The sequence below is a fragment of the Alternaria conjuncta genome (genome assembly GCF_024043145.1).
Source record: "Alternaria conjuncta strain BMP 0040 chromosome Unknown scaffold_6, whole genome shotgun sequence".
Lineage (NCBI taxonomy): Eukaryota > Fungi > Ascomycota > Dothideomycetes > Pleosporales > Pleosporaceae > Alternaria > Alternaria conjuncta.
In genome coordinates, this window is record NW_026250095.1 from 1,457,182 (window position 1) to 1,478,809 (window position 21,628).

Genomic DNA, 21,628 nt, shown 5'->3' on the forward strand with positions numbered 1-21,628 from the left:
ATGATGAAGGCCATGTCGTCTTTTGATCAGGCGGCGGGAGAACAAAACATAGGTTGTCAGCATTATGAATTTGATGTAAATTTTCTGGAAGCAAAACTCATCGGGTACACGTACCGCAGAAGAAGCAATCATGGTTTTGTGAACACTTCGGTATGGACACACCATGTGCGACGGCGTGTGCCTTTTCTATGTAGAACACTGGCTGTCACGATGATGTGAGACCTCTGGACATCTAACCACATGGCCAGGTATGCGGATAGTTTTGGCTCACAGCCCAGGAAAGACGTGTTTAGGTCGTGGTTATGTTTTCAATCTAGATATCCGGTGCATGAGAATCTCTTTGCAGCGCCTGGATCAAAGCGATCACTTTCTTTCAACATGACATTGTATCCGAGCTTTTTGGATAAAAGGGCAAGAACTCCATAAGTTGTCGAGATAACTGTTTGGAGTATGCAGTAGACACAAGGCGTGTAGCCTTGCGCTTTTTGGTAAAATCGGAATCAGTGTTAATGAAGAAGAAGACTTCGAGAGAGCATACGGGAGTCTTTTATATGCCCCGGTCGCAAGACCGGCTTCTAGCTCAACGGTATAACCGTTGCAAGACCGGGGTGCTTGTTGCACATGAAGTGATCGCTAAGGGTTTTGAAGTCAACGGCAACACACTGTACGGAAGCTGTTGTTCTTGCTCAATAATAAGGTCGCAACACATTACATTGATTCTCTGTGATTCTTAATATTTTGCAGTAATTGAATTTTTGGAAACGCGCTCCATAAAGAAGCCACCTGTCAACTTTGGAGAAAGCACACGCCATGTCTTGATATTGGTCTTCTTTTGGTCCACAGCAGTAGAAAATGTTCTGACGAGGAAAGGGGACCTCAGCGCATAGAGCTGGAGTATTTATTCTTTTAAGCAAAGCAGAAGTTTAATTGACAAGAAGTCCAGTTGACAGCGGAGAACATTTAAGTACTGGCAGTAGTTTTATCGGCGACGGCCTCCCATCCATATCTTGTCTTTAGCTTTTTGATAATCGTAGATGGACACAGCAGTCGAATCAGCCGCACATGCCTGAATTTCCTCTTTATTTTGAAAAGGCAGGAAGCGGACATAGCCATGATATCTTGAAATTTTGGACAAGACTCAGGGAGCATGAACAATAGAATGGTGGCTTTCCATCTGCTGTCGACTTTTATATATCTTGAGCATCGTGTCGGAGATGCATGTTGGGGGCCCATATTAATGGTACGAAACATTGGATTGAAGACTAGCATCTTTGGCGGTCTGGTCTTTTGGAAACACATTTCCACACATTGTCCATGTTTTGAAAAAGAAAGCAAGTTGGAGGTCGACGCCATAGCTGCTTTCTCTCGTACTTTTGGAGACCCAGAGAACAGACATGTCTCGCATCGTAGTTATTTTTTTGAAACGGGTAAGGGAAACTGAAGAATATAGGAGGAACGTAGGTGGAGAATGGGTGGTCATTTATATAGATGGACTGGGCAAGCGGAAACGTGACATGCACACATGCGTGAATACTTTCAAAAACATATGACGATGATCCCATGGTGATCACCGAAAGTTCAAAAGAAAGTACACATTGATTTATGTGATTAATGAGATTCTGTAATGGAAGAGCGCCATGTTGGTCGCCCCTCTCGGGTATTGTAGATAGTAGAATATACATGAACTGAACGAACTCACATCTCACCATCGTACACGCGCTTTTTCATCCCGACCTTCGTGTCGCACATGCATCCCCACTTAGTCGTACATCTTTAGTACCTTCCGCTTTCCCTTCGTCCAACACCAAGGCTTCCATACGGGTTGCTTCTACCCAAGCTCGCCGACTGACCCAGTGTCTTCTCACCACTCTCCCTCGCAGCGCCCAAATTGCCGAGACTGATCCTCTTCAGAGGGCTGACGTCCCGCTTGCTTGGACTAGCCCTGCGCTCGAAAGCGCCACCGAGGCTATCCCTGCCGCGGCTTGCACTCCTCTCGCCATCTCTTGAGAAGTTTGCGCTGGCGGACTTTCGTAAAGGAGACGCGGCATGAGTGTTGACCCCCAGGTATCCGCCGTCGGTAGGCTTGGTGTTGGTCCGGGGGATGGTGGGTGCTTGACGGAAGGGATTGGGCGTTTGCGAGGGTCGAATCGGAGAGGAGAAGTCGGCGTCGGTAGCTGTGGAGGTGGTTGTGTATTTTGAGGTGCCACGATCTTGGTGGACTGAGGATCGTCGTCGCGACGAGCGTGTGACGGATGGCGATTCCATGTTATCAGGGTCGTACTGTGAGGCGTAGCTGACGTTCGGATTCGTGCGGAAGGTTTTACGGTTCACGATAGTGGTTGGTGTGTATGTAACGATTGAGCTCGCAAGACCGTGGCTGCTGCCCTTGACACCGACGCTCGAGTCTCGGGTCCGGTTTGTCGAGATGGTCTGAATTCCGACGTCGCGGCATGGCTTCTGTAGTGAGGGGTGGACAAATTTGCTATCGTACTCGTGGAGCACCTGGCGACTGATGAGAGAGTTGTCCTTGGCCTGCTGCATAAAGGAGCTCCTAAGCCACCAAAGATGAAGCGAGAGCGCGGCTCCGATGAAGATTGTCGTGGTCACCCTGACGCTCGGTCTGGGATCGAGGGGGGCAACTGGGAGGTTGAAGTAGTAGAGCACCACATGCAACGGGCTGAACAAGCAGAACAGCTCCAGGCATAGCGGGTTTGGGTCCCAAACGGCAACTTCCCAGACGTCCCTGCCCTCGACCGGATGCGCTCTGCTCGCCGCGTTGTTCTGCACCAAGCCTCTCACAAACTGCATCGGACTCGCTGCGGCAGGCGATGAGTCGACTCGGACGCGCTTCGCACTGGGTGTCTGTGGCGCAACATCCACACTCTGCTCGAAGAGACGGTAGTACCTCCTCTTACCCCAGACCATGAACGCGTTGCCAAAGCTGGATGCACCGAGGACCAACACCAGCAATCCCATGATCCACTTTATCCATCCGGGACCCTGCACCTCGTTGAAGACGCCATCGTCGTCCGAAGCCGTGGATGCGCCGCTGTTGGCCTGGGCGAGTACGAAGAGGAGGTTTGCGCCGAAGCCGATGTAAAGCGCATATGCGGATGCAAAGTCCTCCCAGTCAGAGCTGTTGAGTTCCTCCGAGATCCAGATGAGCCAGTCGGACAGGTCGAAGTAGGCTTTGATGCGTTCCGAGAGCGGTGCGCGGCGCACGAGAGGAGGCATGGCGCGGTGGTATTACGATTATAAGTGCTAAGGCGAGTCCCGGGTTGTAGAAGAGAGGTGAGAAGAAATGGGGTAGCAGCAAGGCTCAAGTCATGGTGGTGCGGCGACAATGAAGAAAGCGCGAAGGGTGAAAGAAGCGACAGTACAAACAGTTGGCCTAACGCGGACTAGGCCCTGGTCCCGCCCATGACGACGGCGCGCGGGAGCTCCAGCTTCAGTGCAGCCAAGCTCCGACCTCACGACAGCTGCCTCACTACATTCTCACTATGGCAGCACCCGCGGCACAGTACAAGGACAGGCAGTTCCTCGCCGTAATAGGCGATGAGGTGTGCATCTCGCGGCTTCCCCGTTTGGCGGTTCAAGGGCGCTAACCGGTCGCAGGACACTTGCACGGGCATGCTGCTTGCAGGCGTAGGCGTAAGCTATTACTTCCTGCGACACGCGACGTAGACAGGAGACTGACGGGTATCGTAGCATGTCACTCAGCCGCCGGACAGCCAAAAGAACTTCCTCGTTGTAGACGCAAAGACCGAGACCGCGACCATCGAAGCTGCATTCGACCGCTTCACCACCGAGCGCAAGGATATCGCGATTCTGCTCATTAACCAGCACGTACGTCTTATGCGCCCCGGATGTGGCGTTGGAATCTAGAAGGATGCCAGAAGTTCTACGGACTTGTAGGCTGAGACATGTCTAACCACCCACAGATCGCCGAGAAGATACGACATCGAGTCGAGACATACACCGCTGCCTTCCCCTCCCTCCTCGAGATCCCATCGAAAGACCACCCGTACGACCCCGAGAAGGACAGTGTGCTGAAGAGGGTGAGGAGGTTATTCGGAGAGTAGACATCGGATGTAGCAGACTGGCGGAATATGGTAGCCCCGGCATATGTCGCATACACTACTCGTGAATGGGTACCAGGCATATGCCGTCAGCAGTCATCTGTGCATACAAGCTACAACGTCAATAAACATGATATCCACCAAAATGCATGAAAGTCGGAGAAGGAAGCCCTGAAGAGTATCCGTGTGCTTCATATCTACATTAATCCGTCATTACATTCTCAATCCACATGCCATATCAAACTTGAACTTGCACTGTCATTGCGAGGTACCGGCAATAGACTAGTCATCTGTTTGCCGATGCAATAGTCTACTGCAGGTACCTCGTAATGCCAATGTGAGCTTGAACTTGACATGTGAATCATGCTGGGAGACATAGTTGGGAAACATTAAAACCAAGGCCTACAATCGGCACATGCTGATATCGCGAGTCAAAACAAAGAGAAATTCGCCAAAAATGGCTTACAGCTCATTCCTCCGCCTTAACCGCTCCTGTACAAGACCAGCCAAAGGGCCACTCATCTGCACCCTAGGTTGTCCCATTTTGATCTTGCTGCCACTGCCTACATTACTTTCCTCCGCGTTTCCCCTGCATCATTGAATATCAGACATCCTCGTTGCTCATCGCGCGTTGTAGAGTCGTTACGAAGTGAGGCAATTTACCGGTGGAAAGCGATCTTGGCGGTGAGGCAAGTAATCTTGTCGCCCTCTGCGGTGAAGACATCGGCGAGGACGGTGTATGTGCCCTGTCGTGCTGTTAGTACTCTTCTATGTTCGTCGCAGCTTGAAACGTACCGGAGGAATCTCCCTGGGCAGATCAACGTCCTTGGTCAAGCTCATCTCGCCCTTCTTGAGCGGGCACTCGAGGTCTCCCTTCTTTATCGTTTCGCAACCATCCGCGTTCTGGTTGATGAGTGTGATGAGGCCGTACTTGACTTGCAGGTGCATCTTGAAACCCTCACCGACCTCCTCCTTGAAGTCGCCTGTGGCCTTGATGCTGAGCTTCTCGCCACTGTGTACAAGTTAGCTCCAGTCTTTAAGCTCTTGAGATTCGCGAAGCTTTCACGTGTGCGATTGCGCAGCTTCACAGTAATCCAACAAGGTACACGTACGGCTTGGGTGGGTTGGGGCTCAGGTCGACCTTCTCAATCTTCAGAAGATCGTCGGCTGGGTCGCCGCAGAAGTACAGAGGGTTGTCGCCTGGAACTTTGTACTCCTCCTTAATCGTGACCTGGTCGCCACCCATCCATGAGGGCGATGCGGTGACAGAGACGGCGCTCAGCGCGGCGAGGAAGAGGGTGGTGAGCTGCATGGCGGCGGTGAAGACAGGTGCAGTACAAGAGACGAGCTGTGGTGGTGTTGTTGTCGCGCAATAAACACGACGGGAACAACTTCGATGTGGATTCGAAGTTGGGGAAGGATGGTTGGGGTTGCTGTGGAGAATGGAGAGCTCTGGTAGTGGTCGAGGCTGGCGTCTAGATAGCGGCCGCTGTCACGTGATTCCTTGATAGGTACTTAGTTCCTCCTTCTACACTAGTTAGTTAGTAGTTATTATAATATAATTATACTTAAACCTATATCTTATAGATAGTAGCTTACTCTTAGTAATACTTTTAATTTATTATTCTTTATAACCTTATAAAGCTATTAATAGCCTAGTATTACTACTATACTTTCTATAGTTAGTAGCTTTATAATAAACTATAGCGCCTTTTACGCTAGGTTCTAATAGCGTAATATTATATATATTATAATAAGTATATAAAGGTTAAATAGATAGTAAAGACTACTTACTCTAGTATTTAATATTACGTATAGTACGCTATACCTATAACTCTCTCTAGATCTAGAATAATATTATTAAGACTTTAATCTTTATAATAGAATTAAATTAAGTATAAGTCTATATAAAATAATAGCGCTAGGTACTATTTAACTTATAATAGTTTCTTTTTAAATATATAATACGCTACTTATAGTATATAAGATTAGCGTTTATAGATTTTTCTATAGCTTATAAACGCAAACCTACTACTACTATAATACTACCTTTATACTTTCTCTAGGTTCTAATTTTATTAGTAAAGTCTAGATATTATAAACTACTACTAAAAAAGTTATACTTCTTAAAGTAGTAGAATCTAGCGTTATAAACAGCTTAAATTATCTAGATCTAGTAAGTCTATACTAGTACTAGTAGAAAGTTACTACTACTTAAACTATTACTAGTATAAAGAGCTACTATCTACGCTCTAGACAGGTCTTCTATATTACACTACTATATTAACTAATACTTTTAATAATATTCTAGTACTAGTAACTATACTACTAATTCTAGTAAGTACTATTATTATAGTAGCCTAACCTTCTACTAATAAATTTCTACCTAATAGAACTAACGTTTCTATAGTACTATATACTAACTAATATACACTTTCTACACTACTTTCTTTCTATAAGTAATAACTTACCTTTTCTAAACTTTTAAAACTCTAGTCTAGTATAACTTTCTACTCTTACTAGAGACGCTATTATATAAGTATATAATCTTATTATCTTTAATAATATTAATCTTTTTTACTCTACTATTACTTTTAAACTTTTATAAGTTATATACTTAATTATAGAAACTTTTAAAGTATTTAGCTCTTTTTAAGAATAGTAATAAGCTAATATATTCTTACCTAAGTAAGAAATCTATTTTATCTCTAGCTTTTACTAACTATTCTTTAAAAATAACGTAGAACTTAGATACTTTTTAACCTAGTTAGCTTACTTAGAAGAGTAATATAAGACTAATAAGAACTTTATAAAAGAAGTTTAGTTTTTCTAGAATATTATTATAATCTACGCTCTTAGCCTCTACTACCTTTATTAGATTTCTACTTCTATAGCACTAATATTACCTCTAGACTATAGTAACTAGTAGCTACTATAAGTAGAGATATATTAAAAGATATCTTTAGAGCACTAAGATAAATATAGTAATACTTTACTAATTACTAAGCTCTATTAGTTCTGCGCTTAAGACACTACTAGCTAATAACTAAGATTAAGTTAATCTAATACACTACGCCTTTCTAGCTATACTCTTTTATAATTATTTTACTAAGTCTACTTATAAGTAACTAGTTATATTTTTTTATAAGTAGAGTTATAAGCTTTTTTATAATAACTAGTACGCTTATTCTAATATATTATATAATCTTAGAACTATATTACTTCTAACTCTACTATAGTTATAGATCTCTACTTTATATCTTTATAAGTAAGTAAACTTTTATAACTACCTACTAAGAAGATACACAAGTAGAGTAGTAAGAAGAATCTACTCTAGTTAGACGTTAAACTTACTCTTACTAAATATCTATAGTAGCTAAATAAAGTACTTTAGCTAACTAATTAATAAGCTACTATAATAGAGAGAATTTATCTCTCTTATACTTCTTATCTAGAGCCTACTAACTAGAGGCTAATCTCTATATCTTCTACTAGGCTTCTTAGCGCACTAAATAATTTAGTAAAAGTATACTCTTTAGCTCTAATAGATTCTAATATAATTCTACTTAGACTATACTCTTCTCTATAACCTTAACTAATATAATACTAGGTTCTAGAGTACGTATAACCTTTTATCTAGAATAAAGACTACTCTAAGTCTAATAGCTATGTCTCTACTACTATATAAGCTCTAGCTTATTAACTAGTCTACTATAGCGCTCTATAGAATTATAGTATTATAAGATTCTCTTCTACTAGAAGTAGCACTATTATAAGCTTCTTTATACGTTATTATAAATCTATTAGCTAGACTAAGATTATTAATATATTTATAAACTTTAAGAATAAGATAGCATAAATACTTAGCTAGCACTATTAGACTTCTTAAATCTAGCACGCTTATTATCTATAATATTCTTATACTAGAATTAATATTAGTTAGAGTATTTATAAGCTAAATTTATTTATAAGTAGTACTAATAGACTAGTACCTACGTTAGCCTTAAATATATATAGCAGCTCTATAATTAATCTAACTATTAAGTATATATTATATTAGTAGAATAATCTTACTACTTAGTATTCTTAATAATCTATCTTATAGCTAGGTCTTACTTTTACTATACTAGCTAACTACTAAAATAGTTTCTACTTATAGTCTAGTTTTAGCTATAGCTAATAAGCTCTTACTTCTTAAAAAGCTAAGATAGCTAATAATAATGCTATTATAAAAGCTATAGATAGCTTACTTAAGTTCTAGATAGATATAATTAGTTTTTTTTATTTTAATATAAAATACTAAGACTATTTAGAAGATATTACTAATATAGCTAGTAAAACCTACTATAGGTATATTTATAACTTTCTTAACACTACTAAGACTATTATAGCTTTTTATATAATACCTAAATATATAGTAAGAAATAATCTATACTAGTACTTTAGAGGTAATACTTAGCTTTAGTACTAGTTAAATTTAAGTATTAAGCGCTAACTTAAAGTTATTAGTAGTAATAGTTTTAATTAATAGAAGAATAAGCTTAGCTTTTTCTATATATAGTCTACTAAAGTAATAAGTTAGCTTTAGAGATAGATATATACCTCTAAAGATATAGTTAATAGCTACTTTCTAGCTAAGTAGTACTTTAAAGTTAAGCGCTTTTACTAAGATACTAGGTATAGCTATAATAATAATAACTAATACGTAATATATACCTAGAACCTTTTAGACTTATATATACGCGCTTTTTTTTCTTAACTAACTATAACTATATTCTTAGACTAGTTTCTTACTATAATTAAAGAGAGAAAGTATACCTTTATTAATATTTTTAAGAGTAATTTTACTAATAGTAAGTTTTTCTTCTATTACTAGTATAGTAGTTTAGGCGTATAAGGTAGTAGTAATTTAGCTTTTAAGAATAATAGCTACTATAACTATTCTTAATCTAGTTACCTACTAAGAAACTTAAACTACTAAAGTAATAGTAATAGCTACTCTTTCTTTAATACTTACTAGTAAAACACCTCTAATACTTTAAATAATAACTATAATTATAACTAGCAAAACGCGTATAAATCTTAATAATTAAAAAATACTTTCTAACTATCTAGTAATTAGTATAAATAGTAAGATAATACTAGCTAAGATTAGTAATCTAGAAGCTAATAACTAAGTAACTAAGGCTAGCTATATAGAAGAATATAAAAAGTCTACTATAATTAGATAATTAAAAGCTCTATACCTAGTAAGTTTATTAAGAATAATATACTAATAGACTACGCTCTAGACTTCTATAAATAGGCTTTTAAGCCTTATTACTCTAATACTAAAGAGTTTATTTCTCTTTTCTAGAACAATGCTTACTAGAATAAGATAAGTAATAATTTTAACTCTAGAGTATAAGCTAGTTAAGATATATAGTATAAGCTTTATAAGTAACTCTTTTTTCTAGTTAACGCTTTTAAAGAAAAGAAAGAGAATAAACCTAAGAAGCTATAGTTTATTAGAATCTTATAATATAGTAAGCTAAAGGTTAAAGCTTAGAGAAACTACTAGATTAATTACCTTTACTATAGATAAATCTTTACGTCTAATAATAACTTATATAAGTATATCTAGGTAGACTATATTACTACTAGAGTTTTTATAGTAACTATTATTAACTTAAACCTAGTTAAGAAATCTAAGATAATTCTATAGTTATAACTAGTTTCTTATAATTAGGCTACTTAAGTAATTTAAATTATTAAGTCTACTACTTCTCTACTAATTAAAGAATTAACTATACTTTAAAATTAGTATAAACTTAGGCTTAACGTAAAGGTATTATAGAAGAGCCTAAACTTTATTATCTATTCTAACACTAGTGCTATAATAACCTTAGTAGATAAGACCTTTATTAAGATAAATTTTCTAAATACAAAATAGAAAAAGCTACTAGCTCTAGTCTAATACGTAGATACTAGACTAGAAAATAGTTTTACTTAGTAAATAGCATATATTACACTTTACGTACCTTCTATAATAAAGTCTAGTAAATACGTTTTTGCGCTATAGAAAGTCTACGCGTATATTACCTCTAAGCTTAGTTTAAATATACTACTTAGTATAAATACTTTTATACTATAGAAAGTCTAGCTTAATATTACTACTTATATAATAATCTAGCTAAGATATAAAAGTGTTACTACTCTACTTATTATAAAACTAAAAAATAGTATAGCTTATAAAATATAAAAGCTAACTACTCTTAATACTATTATAATTTCTTTAAATACTACTATAAAGGTTAAAGTATATACCTTATATCTACTATTACTAAACTATAACTATATTCTTAAAGTTAGAAATAACTTTCTCTACACTATATAGCTATATACTATACTACTTAACTTATAAACTATAGAAGTAATTATTTATAATAATATCTATAATCTAGTAAAAATCTAATATAGATTTCTACTAGGCTTTACTATACTACTTAATATAGATAGCGTATATACTCTTAATTAGAAGAACTAAGCTTTTACTATATTACTAGACCTTAATATACTTTTAAGGCTTAAGATAAAATTAAGTATAGATATTACTATTTATAGAGACTTATTAAAAGCTTTAGCTCTTCTTAAAGTAGCTTAATAGTATCTTTAGATCTAGATTAATAATAGAAGCTTTGCCTAGGTTCTAGAAGATTAGTATATACCTATTTCTCTTAGAGATAAGTAGTAAGAGCTTAACCTACTATTAAAGATATACCTAGCTAGACTAGAGAACTAGATTATTATTAACTCTACCTTTAATAAGCTCTCTAACTTAGAGAAAATAGAGTATACTACTAAAATAGGCTTATTTTTTATACCTATCTTTATTATAAAAAGAAAAGTTATTAAAGATAACTATAGTATTAAGATAATTAAGAAGAAAGGTAGACCTATTCTTAATATACGTAAGATAAATAACTAGGTAATTAAGAATTATTACCTACTTACTACATAAAAGAATATTCTAAGTTAAGTTTATAGAGTATAGTATATTACTATTATTAATAGCCTTAGCTATTTCTATTTATTCTAGATTTATAAGAAAGACTACTATAAGTTTACTATTAATATACACTATAGAGCTAAGATTCTTAATATTTATATAATAGGCTTTAAAAACTTAGTAGCCTATATATAGAGAATTAGTAATAATATACTTAGTAATATATTTAAATTTATAAAGGCGTATATAGATAACTTTATTATCTTCTCTAAGACTTTCTAGAAGTACCTCTAATATCTTAAGACTTTCTTCTACTAGGTTAACTAGTATAGTATTACTCTTACACCTAAGAAATATTTTATTAGATACCTAACTATTAAACTTCTTAGCTAGTAGGTTAACGCCTTTAGAGTTACTTTAATAGATAAGTAGATCTACACGCTATATAATCTTATCTTTCTCTATTATATAAAGAATATAGAGAAGTATATTAGTATTATTAGATTTCTTAATAATAGAATACTTTATCTAGCTTAGCTTTTAGAATCTCTTATAATACTTAAAACTAAGTTACTACGTTTTACTCTAAAGAAGAAAGGTTAAGAGAAAGCTATTACTATAGCTTCTATAACTATTCTAGTAGATAGTCTAGTTAGAGAAGCTTTTAATAATATATAATTCTTATAGAACTTTATTATTAAGTTAATTTATTAGAATTATCTTTAGACTTTTTATATTAATGTTAATACTTTAAAAAAATATAGCTTTATATATATAGCCTACTATATAATTAATAATCTAGAATCTATTATAGTAAACTCTAATATACTAGAAGAATATAAAGATAACGCTTTATTACCTACTATCTAGTTAAAGAGATCTATTAACTTTAAAAAATAATCTATATAACTAGTCTTATTTCTCTCTAAGTATTTATTAAGTCTAGAGTAATAGTACTTCTCTACTAAACTTAAAATAGCTAGTTTATACTAGATAGTTAGAAAGGTCTCTTATATAATCTAGACTACTTCTAAGATATATATATTTATAGACTATACTACTATAACTATAATTATATATTAGTAAAAACTTACTATAATAGAGTTTCTTAAAAGTCTAAATCTAAGGCTTACTAAAGCCTTACTCTATTTATAATAATATAACCTTAATATTAGGTATAGACCTAGTAAGTTATATCTTATACTAGACGCTCTCTTAAGGCTAAGACCTAACACTATACTAGATTTAGACTACTAGACTAATATACTTAAGAATATTACTTACATTTTTTATACTTTTATTATAGAAATAAGTAATAACTTTAAGAACTACTTTAAGCTTACGTACTAGGTAGACACTCTCTAGGTATAAGTTCTTACTATAGTATCTAGTAACTACTAGAATAATAAGAATAAGATATAACTAATATATAGTTTATAATTTCTTTATAAGAATAGTCTACTATACTACTAGAACTAGACTAATAGTACTAAGCGCTTATGTATACTAAAGTTACTTACTACTAAAATCTTTTACTAAGCTTATAATAACTTCTACTACTAAGAGTTTAACTAAATATATATTTATATTAAGTTATTCTTCTTTATTTATAAGCTTATAGAGAACTTAAAGCTTTATTTTAAGTTTTACCTTTTCTATAAAGTAATCTAGACTATATAATACTAGCTATATAGCTCTCTTAAACTTATTAATAAAAGCGTACGCTTCTTTAAAGTTATATATATTAATATTATAATATACTTACTAGAGACTATATATAGCTATAATACTTTTCTTAGTAAGATATATTACGCCTTAAAAGCTATTAATATTATTTCTAGTAAGAATATATAGACTAGTGTATAATAGTTAGTAGTAGTTACGTAGATAAACTATCTTACTAACTAGAGTATATAGAAAACTATTATTAGTAATTAGAATCTAAAATTTATTAAAAGCTTTATAAGTAGATAATATAAGGTAATAAGTATAAAGCTTATAATAATAGTAGTATACTATCTAGAAGCTAATAGCTAATTAGAGTAGACTAACTAAATAGTAGTAATTACTATCTACTTCTTTATTATAGTAAACTCTAATAAAGACTAGATAGAAGTAATAGCTTATATATAGTTTATAATAAATACTAGTAAGAATTTCTCTACTAGCTATACTTTATATAAGTACCTTATAAAGTTTAACCTCTTATAGAGAATTAGAATTCTAGACACTAAATCTACTCTTTTAAGGTAGAACTTTAAGCTACTTAGACTTAACTACTAAAAATAAGCTAAAGAAGCTCTTAACTTTACAAAAGTTACTTAGAAGAATATCTATAACTACTTATACTTTTAGATATAACTCTAGCCTAGTAACTATACTATTTTAGTTCTTTATTATAGCTACTAAATAAAAAGTAACCTTCTAAGAAAGCTTAGTCTCTAATAGTATAGTTCTCTTAAGGTTCTTAAGAAGATTAGAAAAAACGCTTTTTATATTAAGTAACTACCTAATTTTAAGATATATAATATTATAAATACTACTTAGCTTAAACTATATTATACCTAGAAGTAAGATTTCTAGAATTACTTTTTTTCTATTCTCTAAGAAGTTACTACTTTATAGAAACTAGAGCTTAAGCTAATTAAGTATATACTTAAGTATTACGTTAATAATATAACTAGTTAATATAAGTATTTTATTTAATAGTAAGACTACTTTATAATATATAATAAGTAGTTTACTATAGCCTAGCTCTAGAGTATAAGTAAACTTAGAAAGAACTTTAACGCTAAGTTCTCTTTTACTAAGTAGAAAGTACGTAAGTAGAACTATATTTAAAGCTAGTAGATATAGAAAAATACTTATAACTACTATATTCTAAGCTTTATACTAGACTTAGAAGTAGAAGCTATTATATAGAATAAAACTACTATATTACTTACTACTAAGATTAGTAATAATAACTATAATATTAACACTTTGTAATTAACGCTATCTTCTCTATAGTAATTATTAAATAATAGAGTTAGTTAAATACTAGATATATAATATTAGACTATAATTAAGTGTATTATTCTAAAAAGACTAGAGATAAATTACTACTAAGCTATAATAGCGATTCTAAGGTATTTATAGCTAATGCTAAGTTAGCCTAGACCTTTTAGAGCTAGAACCTAATAGTAATAGCGTAACCTTAGACTTACTAACTAACTTAACTAGTAAGATATCTAGATAGCCTATAACTTTAGTGCTACTAAAATATAGAAAGATAAAGACTTCTAACTATAACTAGTAAGCTCTAGTAGTGTTTTTTAAGATACTCTTACTATAGATATTACTTAAATAGTTTCTTATAATACTCTAGTAGAGAACCTCTCTATTAGAAGAAAAGTAACCTTACACTTAGTAGAACGCTATACTTCTAACTAAAACTTTATCTTTACTTTAGTATTCTTATTTTTTAGTTTTATAGCGTATTTTAGTTTTTTACTTTTAGCGTTTATTTTCTTTCTACTTACTAGCGTTTTTTACTTCTTTTTATTAAGTATATACTTATTAGATATCTCTTAATACTATCTCTTATAACTAAGAATATTTAACTTTTCTAGTAAGCTTCTTCTACTACTCTACTTCTATAATAGCTTAATAGCGTTTTTTATATAGTTTACTAGAGTTTTTATATCTACTACTATCTTTATTAATACGCCTATAGTAGCTACTAATCTAGTAACGTATATAGTATATAGCTAATATATATTAATATTATACCTACGTTAAGGTTCTATACTTTACCTATAGTATACTTTCTTACTACTTATATTAGAATTACAAAGTCTTAATCTACTAAGGTAGTAAAAGAGTATAGGTTTATATAGCTGCTATAGTCTACTACGCTTCTTTTACTTTACTTTCTTTATTTTATACTTAACCTAGTCTTTTACTATCTTTTATCTATTTTTTTTATACTATAATCTTTTAACTATTTCTTTTATAAGCTTTTATTATATAAAGTTTAACTTTTATACTCTTATTAAAGCTACGCGCTTTACTTATATAGTAAGCTAGAGGTTTTACCTCTTATACCTTAGTCTAAACGCGCCTTAGTACGCTAATAGATATAGTATACTATAAGCTTCTAAGTATACGCTTCTACCTTACTATCTTCTCTATATAGAGCCTCTACTTACTCTCTAAAGTCTAAAGTTAGCTTTAACTTTAACTTTCTATATAGTCTTCTAGATTCTAAAAACTTAGCTAAACTCTTACTACTAAATATAACTTTACCTATTATAAAAGAGAAAGTAGTATAAGACTAGTCTTCTATAGAAGCTTATAACTTCTACTATAAAATAATTTAGCCTATAAACTAAGTTAAAGAATAAGATCTAGCTTCTACTAATATTATAGATAGCTATTACTAAGTACCTATAACTAAAGTCTAGTTATTTTCTTACTCTAAATATTAATATAATCTAGTAGTATATAATATAGTAGATAATTTTACCTAGAAAGATTAGTAAAATTATACCTCTACTATAGTTACTTTTATTATATATACGCTTTATAATATTTATACTCTAGTTAATAAAACTATATAAAAGTACTACTATAATACTACTATAATAATTAAGTATTATATTACTAGTCTATAGAATATAGTATATTCTAAAAGTAAGTATAGTAGTATATCTACTAGAATTAGTCTTTAAGACCTAAATACTATTATTAGTTAGTAATTTAACTATTATATATTTAAGAAGCTTAAGAACTTTACTACTATATATTAAAATAATACTTTACTAATAGTTAGTAGTAAGAAAGCTTTAAAAGCTTATTTATTCTCTAAAATTAAGAATAAGAATAGCGTAATAGTAAAAACTTCTTTTAATATAACTTTTACTAATAGTAGCGCTACTTATAATAAATAAGTTATTAAGATACTCTAAGAGTAAGGTTACTAGATCTTTATACTAGATAAGAACTTTCTAGATCTAGAAGAAGATATAAGTACCTAAGATATTACTTTTTACTAGAAAGTCTAAGACTTAGCTATTTATATACCTACTCTATATAACTAGAAAAAAAACTAGAAAGTATAAGAAAATATTATAAGTAAATTAAAGAAGTATAAAGCTATTACTAAGACTTTTCTACTAATAAGTACTAAGGTCTTCTACTTTATAAAGAAAGATCTAGATAGAAAGTCTAAAAGAAAGTTCTATATACTTATTAACTTTAATATATACTAAATACTTCTCTAGATAATCTTTTTAGATAATTTAGACTTATATAAAGTAAAAGACTTTATCTAGACCTATACTTTCTACTATATAGAAGATCTTAAAGTAGAAATAACTACTTATAATTTTAGTAATTAATTCTTCTATCTAACTTATTAGATACTTTACTTTTAGATAAAAGTACTAAAGAAAGAGAAAAAGACTAATTTAAAAGTAAGAACTAACTATAAACTTAAGTAAGATTACTTCTATCTAAAGAACTACTATAGTTTTTAGCGTAATAAGCGTTTTAAATCTAATATCTATAGTACTTTATACTTATAGAAAGTAGAGTTCTAAATTAAGAGTACTAACTATAAAAGTCTATATTAGTATAATACTATATAAACTAGACTAGACTTTATTCTAAAGACCTAGTTTATTAGTAAAGTCTACTTTACTAAGAATAAAGTTAAAGTATAGATTAAGAAGAAAGTAAGCTAGTATTAAGCCTTTTATTTAGTTACTAAGAAGCCTTAAACTTAGTAGCCTAAGACTTCTTTTATTTAAAATAATAATAATACTAGAATATCTAATAGTAAAAAGCTTAATAGCTATAATAGCTTTAATAGTAGTATTAAAAAGAAGATAACTTCTAAGATTAAGCTTAAGAAAAAGTCTATTAAAGTATCTCTACTTAAATATAAAACTACTTCTAAGCCTACTATAAGTATAAAGCGTAAGACTTAGATAAGCTAGTTATCTCTATATAAGAGAATTATACGCTTACTAAGCTATAACTCTACTAAAAAGAATACTTTTAATAGTACTTATACTAGAAATAAAGATAATAATAACATTTTTATTTAGAAAGCTACTTAATAGCATAAGTATTTTATTAAGTAATAGATACACCTTACTAATCTAGCTATTAAGAATATAACTATAGATAGAGAAATTAAAAGTAATATTACAAAAACTAGATACTCTAAAATTAAGTTCTAGCACTAAATAACTTCTTACCTTATTAGTCTAGATAATCTAGACCTTTCTAATAAAGATAATAAGGCTTACTACTCTAGTATTAAATAGTAGATTAAGCTTCTAGTAGTAGAGAATAATAAAGAATTTAATAAAAATAACTATACTAGACTTTAGAAGAATAGTAGCCTTATTCTATCTTTAACCTCTTTAGATTATACCTCTAATAATAATCTTCTTATCTAATTATTATATTTAGTAGTCTAGCACTTTAATACCTTACTTTCTATAATAATAGTAGTTTTAGCTTAGTAATATATTCTTCTAGCTTAACGTTCTTACTAGTACTAGTTATATAACTCTAGTAGTCTACTTATTACTTTCTATATAAAGCTTATTATAGAATTATATCTTACTATAAGCTTTCTTTTTAAACTTATTTTATTTCTAAAAGTTATCTTTACACTCTACTTTACAGTATATTTACTAGTATACTATGCTTTCTTCTAGTAGTAGCTTCTCTAGCATACTAAACTTATAATATAATAAAAGTTTTTCTTTTTATCTATATATTATTTAGTAATACTATAGCTATAATATATTAATAATTACTTATATATTATAACTTTACTTTCTACTTACTATGCTAGATCTCTCTTATACGCTTATAGGTAAGTCTTAGTTTACTATAGTAATATTTTTTCTTTTCTAACTCTAATAAAGAAGAATCTTAGTTTTAGTTATACTTATATATATAAGTCTTTTCTTTTAGTATTTTACTTTAGTAGTAAAGTTTTATTAAGTACTAATAGCTACTTTACTAAAATATATAATTTATATAGTTTTTAGAGAGAGCTTATAAGCTATTTATCTACTAGAATAAAGCTATTACGTAATTTCTTAATAGGTACTTAGTTTCTCTTTCTACACTAGTTAGTTAGTAGTTATTATAATATAATTATACTTAAACCTATATCTCACAGCCGCGGTTGGATCTTGCTGAGGCTGGGGCTGGGGCGAAGCATGGACCCTGCAGCCAACGTCATCGCTGTTGGTCACGCAGCACGCGTGGGTCTTCCGCTAGCACCATCTGGGCTTGACATGTACACATGTACTGCACGTTGTGCCGTCGTGCATTTACCTGGGTAGTTTTGTGGAGATGTAGCAATGGCAGGCAATAGCAACGAACTTTTGAGCAGCTTCCAATCGATCAACGAGCGACTGCATTGAGCGAGTTCTGGAAATCTGGAACCCGACTTCAATATACACACTTGCTAGTCACTCATGATGGAGGTACGCCTGGTGAGGGTACGTATTTGAGATCGATTCGAATTCATGATAGCATTCCGACATTCTAGGCGGTGCCTGCGTGCTTAGAGTATCTTCGCGCAGCATCCAAAAACAGACGGTCCAGCTCAGCCGCAGCAGTTTCATTGCTAACCTTCAGTTTCAGAGTTCGCCGTCCATGCGAGACTCCGTCATTTATCCATTCATTTGAGCCATCTGCAGCGTTGATTTTGTTGTAGCCACGGTCCTCTGCAACATCGAACATGTCCCCAAGACCATTCGCAGCATACAGAACAGTCTAAACGCGGTCAGATTTTGCCTTATGAGCGATCCACAAATGGACACTTACGAGTGGATCCCAACTAGGTAGCGGCTTCCCGAACCCATAGTAGATGTAAGCCATTCGGACTGGGTCGTCCTCCAGATCACTCGCCATGAGCGGTCCGCCTATTAATACCTCTCTGCCGACAGTGGTGCCTACGAACGTTATTGGGCCATTCCATGTCTCTAACACATGAGCGGCAAGGGCGGGCTTGGAGCCCCAGAAGTTCCAGCTACGACCTTTCGGATACTTGCCACCCATGACGACGAGCTCTGCTACTTTGGCCCTCGCAAGCTCGCGACCGTCAAGCTGAGAGTACTCATCGGGTTTGGAGTCCAGAAGTCCAGACAGCTGCAAATATTAGCGACCAGCCGTCAATAGACAAGAGCCACATTTTGAAAACGCACATTATCGAGAAAGCCGATGGAAGCAATCGTCACGCTTCCATCTTCTGATTCAGAGAGCAGCTTTCTGTACAAGACAACTGGATCCCATGCCTTGTCTGCCTTTCCCCATGGTAGAGTGCCTCCGGACCAGTGGTAGGCCACTTTACTCGTGTACTCGCCGCGCTTGTAGTCCCAGGCGTCAAAGAACCTCACATCGTTCATTGGACGACGAATACCAATAGGTGTCTTCGGGTGTCCATAATGTGCCACGATAGCAGATGCTGCGAGGGCAGAGTATGAACAGGGATGGTTGACATTGACACCAAGAAGGTTGACATTGGGGAGCGTTGCGCCTAGCAGCAATGCGCCTGCATCGCTAGTACACTAGTAAGCTTCTTGTGATATGAGAACGGGGCTATGCGTACTCAACATCGCTGTGCAAGTCGGTGTCAATAATGAGGTTCTTGCGCGTTGTCATTGCCTGGAATTTGACGGGAAGGGAAGCAATAGTATGTGAAGGTAAGTTGAGAGGCCCGCGATATACTGTGAATATTTAGCGTGTCTCTCGTAGGGGATGGAGAGGTGGGAACGTCTGGCCGTTAACCAAGCATGAGGGGTAGCTAGCAGCCTCAGGCCCACCGGTTCTACCAATCACGACCTAGCCCACAAGAGGCTGTGCAGTCAGATGAACATGGGCGCCTACGTATCTGGTTTGCCAGAAGTTTTGAACGAACATGTCAGCCAAATATGGTCCTGACAAGCTAACTGTGTTGTGATGTCACATCAATTCCCTGTCTTCTCTCACCCATAACGATGCTAGAAAGGTGCTCGAAGGATTCAGCCTTATAAGCGACCTATTACTGAGGCTTACATAGTTTACATTGGCGGTGGATTCAGATCAAGGCCCTCAACGCTGAGCTTGAAGCTGTCCATTCGAGAATAGCTTCCCCCGGAGTCGAAGTCGAGTCTACCGCGCTCACAATCGTCAAAATCGACGTCTGCGACTAACAGCTCATCTTCTTGCTCCCATACTGGTCCAGCAAGCACCTCGCCCAAGGGTGATACTATCATAGAGCCGCCACGGGAAACATATTCCTCGCCGTCCCCTGACTGAGGCTGCGAGAAGGGTTGCTGCTTTGGGCTAAGCGCATCTTCTGCAGTGGATGAGGAGTCAATTGCCGATGAATCGCCCTCAGTCGCCTGTCCCTCTGGTATTGGTATGCAAATTTCGTGACCCTCCGGCGTTTTAGTGATGGTGCTTCGTCGTCTGCCAGCGACTCCATTACTCTGTTGCGAGAGGCTCCTACCGACGCCGCTTTTGCTCCCATTGCTTTGCGATTGTGCTTTGCCGGTGATCCATTCTGGGAGGTGTTTCTTCTTGACGCACTGGTTTGCACTAACCACAAAGCATCGGCCTTCGCAGCCTACCGTGCGCATCAGCGACGACCAAGCATCACGCGCATCTGCTGTTGGCGCAAACCACAGGTTGACGTTCTGGCTGTACAAGCTTTGCCTCAGCAACGGCATGTAGTTCTCCCAGCAAATCGCCGACCCCATACACAGCTTGACACCCTTGATTTCCGTTGTCACGGCCCTCAGTGTACTCGCACTTCCCATGCCCCAAATCAGCCTTTCGCTGCCCGTCGGCATGACTTTCCTCCTCTTGCCTAATATACCCATCTTTGGATCGACGAACACAACCCCGCAGTATAGTGTGCCACCAGACTTCTCCACAATCCCCGTAACAACAAAGACCCCCGTCTCTCTTGCTATCCTCTCTAGCTCCTCTCGTGTCCCATCACCCCTATAGTCCTTCCCTCTCGGCAATTCTAGCTTCCGGTCTAGCCAATCCTGCCCAGCGTCGCTCGGTGTGTCGCCCATATCGACAGCATCGTGGAAATAGTGCAGGAACTGCTCGCGACCTTCGGGTGCGCGACCGCCAACCGCAGCGCCAAAAGCGCAAGTACGAGGATATCCACCCAGGTATGCTTCGGGAAATAGGAGGACATCGATGCCTTGGGATGCGGCGCGCTTCGTTGTCGCTTCGAGAGCGGCGAGGGTCTCGGCGGTTGTGGACAGCGTGCGGGATTGCGCGGATGCGATTTTGAGTGTTTGGGGCATTGTGAGTAGATACAAGGAAACGAAAGAAGCGGTGATGTATGGTGAAACCAATTTCAAGGGAGAGAAGGAAGGAAGGAGATGGCGTATGAGCTTCCGAAGCTTGCCGTGATGGCAGCTGAGCTTCCCGAGCTACCCCGCTCGTAACCCCACCTCGAACGAACAAAAGAAAGCATCTCCAACATCAAAGTAGCTATCGACGCGTGACGCGTCGCGGTGTTGGGGGAGACGCGGATAGGGCCGAG

The 21,628-nt window shown here is 35.2% G+C and overlaps 5 protein-coding genes across 5 annotated transcripts; 1 reads left to right on the plus strand and 4 right to left on the minus strand.

Annotated features, from left to right (window-relative positions):
• Window positions 1-1,773: 1,773 nt before the first annotated feature.
• Window positions 1,774-3,234, minus strand: J4E85_004894 (uncharacterized protein; the record flags this gene model as incomplete). The annotated part of the gene is made up of 1 exon (XM_051469145.1): window positions 1,774-3,234. The coding sequence occupies one exon, from the start codon at window positions 3,232-3,234 to the stop codon at window positions 1,774-1,776; it is 1,461 nt and encodes a 486-aa protein (XP_051327360.1).
• Window positions 3,235-3,500: 266 nt separating this feature from the next.
• VMA7 (H(+)-transporting V1 sector ATPase subunit F) lies at window positions 3,501-4,082 on the plus strand (the record flags this gene model as incomplete). The annotated part of the gene is made up of 4 exons (XM_051469146.1): window positions 3,501-3,560; window positions 3,616-3,651; window positions 3,709-3,846; window positions 3,942-4,082. The coding sequence occupies 4 exons, from the start codon at window positions 3,501-3,503 to the stop codon at window positions 4,080-4,082; spliced, it is 375 nt and encodes a 124-aa protein (XP_051327361.1).
• Window positions 4,083-4,738: 656 nt separating this feature from the next.
• On the minus strand, window positions 4,739-5,391 carry J4E85_004896 (uncharacterized protein; the record flags this gene model as incomplete). The annotated part of the gene is made up of 3 exons (XM_051469147.1): window positions 4,739-4,825; window positions 4,875-5,091; window positions 5,192-5,391. 3 exons carry the CDS (start codon window positions 5,389-5,391, stop codon window positions 4,739-4,741), a joined length of 504 nt encoding a protein of 167 aa, XP_051327362.1.
• A 13,233-nt stretch (window positions 5,392-18,624) lies between these two features.
• J4E85_004897 (uncharacterized protein) lies at window positions 18,625-19,743 on the minus strand (the record flags this gene model as incomplete). The annotated part of the gene is made up of 4 exons (XM_051469148.1): window positions 18,625-18,855; window positions 18,907-19,230; window positions 19,287-19,641; window positions 19,691-19,743. 4 exons carry the CDS (start codon window positions 19,741-19,743, stop codon window positions 18,625-18,627), a joined length of 963 nt encoding a protein of 320 aa, XP_051327363.1.
• Window positions 19,744-20,141: 398 nt separating this feature from the next.
• Window positions 20,142-21,386, minus strand: J4E85_004898 (uncharacterized protein; the record flags this gene model as incomplete). The annotated part of the gene is made up of 1 exon (XM_051469149.1): window positions 20,142-21,386. The coding sequence occupies one exon, from the start codon at window positions 21,384-21,386 to the stop codon at window positions 20,142-20,144; it is 1,245 nt and encodes a 414-aa protein (XP_051327364.1).
• Window positions 21,387-21,628: the final 242 nt, after the last annotated feature.